The 8,837-nt window shown below is 48.9% G+C and overlaps 1 protein-coding gene across 1 annotated transcript in view; it reads left to right on the top strand.

The window, feature by feature from the left end:
- Window positions 1–3,096, top strand: part of clint1b (clathrin interactor 1b) — a gene marked incomplete at its 3' end in the record, with an annotated part of 20,206 nt that extends 17,110 nt beyond the window's left edge. The window contains exons 10-11 of the mRNA XM_080549931.1: window positions 489–654; window positions 2,804–3,096. Of these exons, the coding sequence (XP_080406057.1) occupies window positions 489–654; window positions 2,804–3,096 (459 nt within the window). The remainder of the gene's footprint in view (window positions 1–488; window positions 655–2,803) is intronic.
- Window positions 3,097–8,837: the final 5,741 nt, after the last annotated feature.

Here is an 8,837-nt window from a genome sequence, read left to right as displayed (position 1 = left end):
CACACACACACACACACACACATACGCACACACACACACACATACGCATACTCACACACACACACACACACACACACACACACACACACACACGCATACACACACATACGCATACACACACACACACATACGCACACATACGCGCACACACACACATACGCACACACGCACACACACGCATACACACACACACACGCATACACACACACACATATGCATAAACACACACACAATTAAATCAAGTGTACTCTTTGATATGTTTTGTGTATCTAGGACAGATGACTGTCTGTCTGTCTATTTGCCTGTCTGTCTGTCTGTCTATTTGCCTGTCTGTCTGTCTGTCTATTTGCCTGTCTGTCTGTCTGTCTGTCTGTCTTTCTATTTGCCTGTCTGTCTGTCTGCCTGTCTGTGTAACTCTGTGTGTGTGTGTGTGTGTGTGTGTGTGTATGCGTGTGTGTGTGTGTGTGTAGTGCTTCGTGCCCCTGCAGGGCCTGGGGGGGCTGCTGCCCCAGGCGGGGGGGCGGGGGAGGGGGGGGGCGGGGGGGCCGCTGCCCCCCACCTGGTCGGACCCCAGCGTCAACATCAGCCTGGACTTCCTGTCTGCAGGCCACGCCCCCAAGACCACGCCCAGCCTGCACCACATGATGCTGCAAGGTACACACACACACACACACACACACCACACACACACACACACACACACACACACCACACACTGAACACACACACACACACTGAACACACACACACACACACCACACACTGAACACACACACACACACTGAACACACACACACACACACACTGAACACACCCTGAACACACACTGAACACACACACACTGAACAGACACACTGAACACACACACACACTGAACACACACACACACTGAACACACACACACACACACACACCTGGGTTTCCGTTAACCGGTAATTACCGGTCTTTGTCCGATAAAATCTGTTGAAGTCCGACATATTTAAACCTCTTCGGTCATAATGTCACTATATCATAATGTCATACTGTCCGGTGAAAATAATTCCCTTTAAGCACAATTTGTTAAAATTAATTTGTCACATATTCTGATTCCTTCTACATTAAAAAAGACGAATATATAGGCTATATTTTTTCTTTTATTATTAATGTGTAGACTAGCCTACGCAATGAACAAATAGCGGCAGGGTTGCCAGATGGGATTGACAATTTACAGCCTAACTAGTCTGCTAAATAACCGCTAAACCCAGTAGCCCATTCGGCGGTAACCCGCCCCATCTGGCAACCCTGTCTCTCAACGGCGCGAGTAGTTTATTGTTTGCGGAGAGTGAATGTACCTTTCGGGAGTAGTTGTGAGGGAGAAATTCGTCAGTTAATTTAGTTTGATCTAGTCTAAATAAAACCACTGCAGTGACCGGAGTCACGGTTATTGTTCTGCGTGTTTTGGATGTGCTAGAGCACAGTGAATTACCACCAAGGGCCGTGAGATGCGGCTAGTAAAGGACGCTAGCCATCTCAACCCCGTTCATTGATTGAGCCTGCCGTGCCCGTTCCAGCCCTGAGTCGGGAGATTCAGAGTATAACATCCCCACCATTAGATTAGGATTGATTAGATTAGGTTGACAATACCACACTACATTTGAGTTTAGGGATATCAATGTTATATATTTGTGTATGTTTTATCTTTATGTATTAAATGTTATAATTGTTCCACATTTGAGACCTGTCTTCCCTCCACTCAGTTATTCAGTCGGTGTCCATCATTTTAGTTCAATTTAGTCTATCTATAGTGTTAGAGTTTAATTTGTGCCACTAAATTGAAATAGTCCACGGGTGTGTATCCCCCGATACATCCTCCTCATTCTCATACTCGCGAGTCCGAGTAAGTATGATTTGACAGGCAGCTAGACTTACGTAATGCCTTCCCAATCAGCGAGACGTGGTTATAGAAATGACGTTGTTTTATTGATAAAAAGGGTAAAACTGGAAAGAGACTATAGAAAACGTACATTACTGTCGTGAAACTATTTAACACACTTCAGTTAACGTAATGTGGAGTCCGTTCATTGATCGATCGATGCAGTCCGTTCAAATAGCCATCAAAAGCTAAACTAGGCATACTTAAAATTACCAATTACATCCTCAAATCCCATTAATGCAATTGAAATAAACATCTTAGCCTGCAGTCGTAATTCAAAGTAGCAAAGGTGACTAGGCCCAGTGTGGCGCGCGTGCAGCCCTGGACAGTAGCGCATGCGAATCATGAAAGCCTATATTATTATATAGTTTGCATCTAATCGTATCGGATGAGAAATAGACATTAAATGGCATATATAGGCTACACAACAGCTAATCACCGCGACAAACACCTATATTATATTTGAATATGATGACCGGAATTTCTCCCGTTTGTCCGACACATTGAAATCTTTCCGGACACTTTGACCGGCACCAATTTTTTATAACGGAAACCCTGACACACACACACACACACACACACACACACACCACACACTGAACACCCACACTGAACACACACACACTGAACACACACACACACACACTGAACACACACACTGAACACACACACACACACACACACACACACACTGAACACACACACACACACTGAACACACACACACACACACACACTGAACACACACACACTGAACCCACCCACACACACACACTGAACACACACACTGAACACACACACTGAACACACACACACACACTGAACAGACACACACACCTCCACCCCCCCTCCTATCATCTGTACACTAACACCCCCTCCCCCCCCCCCCCAGGCGTCCCCCCCCCCGCCTCCTCCCTGCTGCCCCAGGGCTTCTCAGGCCTGACCCTGACTCCACCCACCATCGCCCCCGGCAACAACCACGCCATGGCCCTGGGCGCCATGACGACCGGAGGAGGAGGAGGAGGAGGAGGGGGCGTGCCGGTCGGCCAGGGGGCGGGGCTGATGGGCGTGAGCATGAACATGGGCGTGGCCGGCCTGCAAAGCACCCTGGGAATGAACCCCAGCCCTGCCTCGCTGCAGCCCAAACAAGACGCCTTCGCTAACTTTGTCAACTTTGGGAAATGAGAGGGGAGAGGGAGGAGGAGGGAGGGGAGAGGGGGGAGGGAGGAGGAGGGAGGGGAGAGGGAGGAGGAGGAGGAAGGAGGAGGAGGGAGGGGAGAGGGAGAGGGGGGAGGGAGGAGGAGGGAGGAGGAGGAAGGAGGAGGGAGGGGAGAGGGGGGAGGAGGAAGGAGGAGGGGGGAGGAGGGAGGAGGAGGTCTCACGCCAGATAAACCCCAACATGTTACACTGTTCCTTCATCTTCATCTTCATCTTCATCTTCATCTTCATCATCTCTGTGTGTTTTTATTCTGGCAGAAGAACATTCAGGAATGACCCTCACACACACCTGACTGGGCTGCAGAACATGGACATAGATAAAAAAAAATTGGGGGGGGGGGGGGGGGGGGGGGGAGGGGAGGGGAGGGGGGGAGGGGAGGGAGGACTGGAGACTGACGTGATTGGCTGGGGGAGGTAGAACACCAGGGGAGGCTGGGGGAGGTAGAACACCAGGGGAGGCTGGGGGAGGTAGAACACCAGGGGAGGCTGGGGGAGGTAGAACACCAGGGGAGGCTGGTGGAGGTAGAACACCAGGGGAGGCTGGGGGAGGTAGAACACCAGGGGGAGGCTGGGGGAGGTAGAACACCAGGGGAGGCTGGGGGAGGTAGAACACCAGGGGAGGCTGGGGGAGGTAGAAATCGGAGGCTTGGTGTGTCTGTTAACATGGGAGTCTGTTTGTTTTAGTTAGTTAATGAGTTAATTAGTTGATTAGTTGATTAGTTGATTAGTTAATGAGTTAATTAGTTGATTGGTTGATTAGTTAATGAGTTAGGTAGTGAGTTAACCATCTGGATCAGTATTTGACGAAGGTCATTTATCGTAACAGTCATCAGTACGGTTTAATATGAACCTTATGATGTCACAGCAGTGTGATGTCACAGCTGTATGATGTCACCATTGTACCTGCAGAAGATGTCAGTCATGCCTTGTGATGTCATCGTGTTCTCAGGACTCTCTGAGCGTATTTACGAACGCACACGATGTTTCTCTACGACACTCTTCTAAGTGTTCACTCCTTCACTGTGAAGAGACGGAGGGAGGGAGGGAGGGAGGGAGGGAGGGAGAGAATGAATGGTCCACTCATCTCCCCACCGTGAAGGTTGATCTGAAGGATGTTTGTCTCACATCAACCCTGTGTGTGTGTGTGTGTGTGTGTGTGTGTGTGTGTGTGTGTATGTTAGGTGTGTATGTGTGTTAGGAGTGTGTGTGTGTGTGTGTGTGTGTTTGTGTGTGTGTATGTTAGGTGTGTATGTGTGTTAGGAGTGTGTGTGTGTGTGTGTGTGTGTGTGTGTATGTTAGGTGTGTGTGTGTGTGTGTGTGTGGTACAGACCAGGGGAACAGGAAGGTGTCATCATCAGAAGGTCAGGTGACCAGAGGTTTATTGTTACGTTAGACGACATGGACGTCAGCGGGATGTTCTAATACTTAACAGACTGTGAGGTTGTGTTGATCATATCTACATGACGCTGTATGACCGGGGAGGGCTACTAAAACAAAAAAACAATATTAGTTTTATGCAAATGTGGGGAAAAAAGACAAAAAAGGATTTAAGCGCCTCTTTCATAACTTTTTTGGTTTTGATTTTACTCAACGATATTTTATGTACTTCATTAAACAGTTCATTAAATCATGACTTGAAGTGTTTTAGTATTTATTATTTCTCTATTGTTGTTGTTGTTGCTGGAGGAGGGAGGATAGATAGATAGATAGATAGATAGATAGAGGATAGACAGACAGATAGATAGATAGATAGATAGATAGATAGATAGATAGATAGAGGATAGATAGATAGATCTCTATATGTCTCCCTCCCTCTCTCTCTCCCTCCCTCTCTCTCCCTTCCTCTCTCTCTCTCTCTCTCTCTCTCTCTCTCTCTCTCACACACACACCCTCTCTCTCTCTGTAAGTGGGTATAATGCACACATGAATATGCATTTTGCATTTAAGAGCTCAATAATTAATGTTCACCTCATGAAATCAATGTTATGCCATCTGACAAACAGGTTCATGGACCTGGTCGTGTTCTTCCATGTATTATCGCGCTACTATCGCCATCTAGTGGTGAGTTGAAGTATGACAGATCAGCAAGAAGCAGCCTCGAGTAAATTGTACATTCTACTATTACTATTTTTGCTCTGTTGCTTTTTGAAAAACAGATTTGACGTTGTTAAAAAGGTGAGTATGCAACAGGGTAGAGGTCAAAACGTAGGGGGACTTGACTTGTTGGTTTGGGAACTTTATGGACTTTGGTTTTAGGCGTCAATCCTCCCGTCAACAGGTGTGTGATGCTCCTGCCGTCATCACGGTGTTTCGAGACAGTAATAATAATAATAATAATAACGTTTTATTATTGTTATCAGTAAGTTCTAAATTATTTGTCACGTGTTAATGTATGAAATATGATTTGTGTTTCGACCGACTGATTGATTGATTGATTGAAAACTTTATTAGAAGATTTGCAGAAGTAGGTACATGAAAGTACATATTACATACAAGGTCAACTAACAGGATAAAAACCCAAGAAAGCCACTGGCTTATTTCAATTGGGGTCCCTGATGTCCTATAGGCTAGCGCATTATAACACGTCCATTCATGACATTTAAATAATATGTGTACGTTAAAATTACAATTTAAATAGAATTTTAAAACATTATCATAGAAGAGTGTGCTGCTTAGCAACCGACTGTTTTCAATTAATTGCGACAGAGCTCGTGCGCGATGGTCGTGACAGTGACGAAGCCGCGCGAGCGCCAGTTTGAATTGTCTCCCAACATTCCATGACGGTTTGTTTTATTAACGGTGACAAAGCAAAGGTGTTTACTGTGTTATTGTATGTTTTATTGAGATCACAAAGGTGTTTACTGTGTTATTGTATGTGTTATTAAGATCACAGAGGTGTTTTAACTTGTTATTAATAGCCGCAACAATGGACAGACATCCCAGACGGAGAGCCCAGGTGACCCAGAGGAGGAGAGGTGAGGCAGGGAGAGAGGAGACGGTGGAGGAGAGAGGACAGTTAAAAGTAGTTAGTAAAGTTTTGGAAAATAGACATGGGTCATTAAAAGTGCTTGAATTCCCCCCTCCCTCTCTCTCTCTCCCTCCCTCTCTCTCTCTCTCTCTCTCTCTCTCTCTCTCTCTCTCTCTCTCTCTATCCCTCTCTATCCCTCTCTAAAAAAAACATATATATTCAAAAATGTTTTACTTAGCTCGTCAACTAGTTCTGCCTCAAACTATGCCGTGTTGGGTCCTTGAATTTGAGGGAATTGAGTCTTGAAAGGTGCTTGAATTTGATGTTTCAGAAGCTGTGGGTCCGGCCTCTGCCCCGGAGAGAGAGAGGCCCCTGGGCTCTGCCCCGGAGAGAGAGAGGCCTCTGGGCTCTGCCCCGGAGAGAGAGAGGCCTCTGGGCTCTGCCCCGGAGAGAGAGAGGCCTCTGGGCTCTGCCCCGGAGAGAGAGAGGCCTCTGGGCGACGGAGAGCAGACCCGGGCCAGTCCTAACGTTATCGTCAGAGTTATCGCCTCTCAGGGGGATCCAATGCCGCCTCCGAACAACCGTAAAAGACCATACCGACGCCGACATGCCGTTGGAGTGGAGAAGAGAGCCTCTGGACGACCCTGCCGGGACCAGAGCACCTCCACATCTCTGGACCAGTTCTGTTTCCACAGTCAACAGCACCAGTCACCTGTGGTCCACACTGTCGACCTGTCCAAGCCCATCCTCGTGGACCCCCAGACGTTCACAGTGATGGACGCTGAACCCATAACCCTCAGCAAGGTTCCCTTTCCCCCGGGTCTGACCGTGACCGACTCCCCGCCTCCTCCTCCTCCGCCGCGGCCCAAAGCCCCAGCCAAGGTCACCACCCAGGGCGTCAACCTCACCATGCCCCCCTCACAAGCAGGCAACTGGACCTAATTATTCTGCATTTATTCTCATTTTAATTGATGTATTCTTTGTTTGCTTTTCTTTAAAGGTTATTTCAATGAGTGGGGCAGTCCCACTCTTATTGTATAGAGACAGACCTAACCCTAACCCTAACTAACCTGTGTCCCACGTCTAACCCTAACTAACCTGTGTCCCACATCTAACCCTACCCCTAACTAACCTGTGTCCCATGTCTAACCCTAACTAACCTGTGTTCCACGTCTAACCCTAACTAACCTGTGTCCCACGTCTAACCCTAACTAACCTGTGTCCCACGTCTAACCCTAACTAACCTGTGTCCCACGTCTAACCCTACCCCTAACTAACCTGTGTCCCATGTCTAACCCTAACTAACCTGTGTTCCACGTCTAACCCTAACTAACCTGTGTCCCACGTCTAACCCTACCCCTAACTAACCTGTGTCCCACGTCTAACCCTAACTAACCTGTGTCCCACGTCTAATCCTAACTAACCTGTGTCCCACGTCTAACCCTAACTAACCTGTGTCCCATGCGCCCCCTAGTGGTGCAGGAGGTACCTCAGAGCCAGGGCAGGAACGGCTACATCAAGAGGCCCATGAATGCCTTCATGGTGTGGGCAAGGATCCACCGCTCGGCCCTGTTCCAGGCCAACCCCGCGGCCAACAATGCAGACATCAGCGTGCAGCTGGGCCTGGAGTGGAGCCTCCTGGCTGAGGCCCAGAAGGAGCCCTACTACCTGGAGGCCCGCAGGCTCAAAGACCAGCACAGACTGGAGCACCCCGGTATGGCTGACACACACACACACACACACACACACACACACACACACGCACACACACACACAGGAGAGGCCGAATAAACACCAGTGAGAGTAAGAGTGAAGTTCTCATGGAAGGTTTTTACTGATGATACGACTGTTAGGTAGTTGATTCACAACTGTACACAAATGTACTGGATTTCCAAAGGGTTCATGTCAAAGACGTGACCCCTGCCTGACCCCTGTCTGACCCCTCCCCCCTGCCCCCCCCCCCAGGGTGGATCTACCAGCCGCGGCCGGGGAAGAGGAGGGTGTACCCCTCCCTGGAGAGCCTCTGGCCCCTCCCTGAATCCGCCCACGGCCCCTCCTCCTACCCTGGCCCCGCCCCCTACGCAGGGAGGGCCGCCCCTGGCCCCTCCTCCTACCCCGGGATCTCCCCCGGGCGCCCAGCTCCGTACCCCCGCCCCCCAGGTCAGACAGACAGCACAGGTCAGACAGACAGCACAGGTCAGACAGACAGCACAGGTCAGACAGACAGCACAGGTCAGACAGACAGCACAGGTCAGACAGACAGCACAGGTCAGACACACAGACAGATAACACTCTCCTAGACACACAGAGACAGATAACACTCTCCTAGACTCAGAGACAGATAACACTCTCCTAGACACACAGAGACAGATAACACTCTCCTAGACACTCAGAGACAGATAACACTCTCCTAGACACACACAGACAGATAACACTCTCCTAGACTCAGAGACAGATAACACTCTCCTAGACACACAGAGACAGATAACACTCTCCTAGACACACAGAGACAGATAACACTCTCCTAGACTCAGAGACAGATAACACTCTCCTAGACACACAGAGACAGATAACACTCTCCTAGACAGAGGAGTGAAGTAGACACATATAAACAGTATCATGGCGTGTGTCTAGTATGTGCTTGAATGGTTGCCGTTTGTGTGTGTGTGTGTGTGTGTGTGGCAGGCCCTGGGGAGCATGTTGTCAAGGCGACCACGGCTTCCGCCTTCCCTCTGACCAG

The sequence above is a fragment of the Nansenia antarctica genome, assembly GCF_963989245.1.
Source record: "Nansenia antarctica genome assembly, chromosome: 20".
Lineage (NCBI taxonomy): Eukaryota > Metazoa > Chordata > Actinopteri > Argentiniformes > Microstomatidae > Nansenia > Nansenia antarctica.
This window is presented reverse-complemented; position numbering and strand designations above follow the sequence as displayed.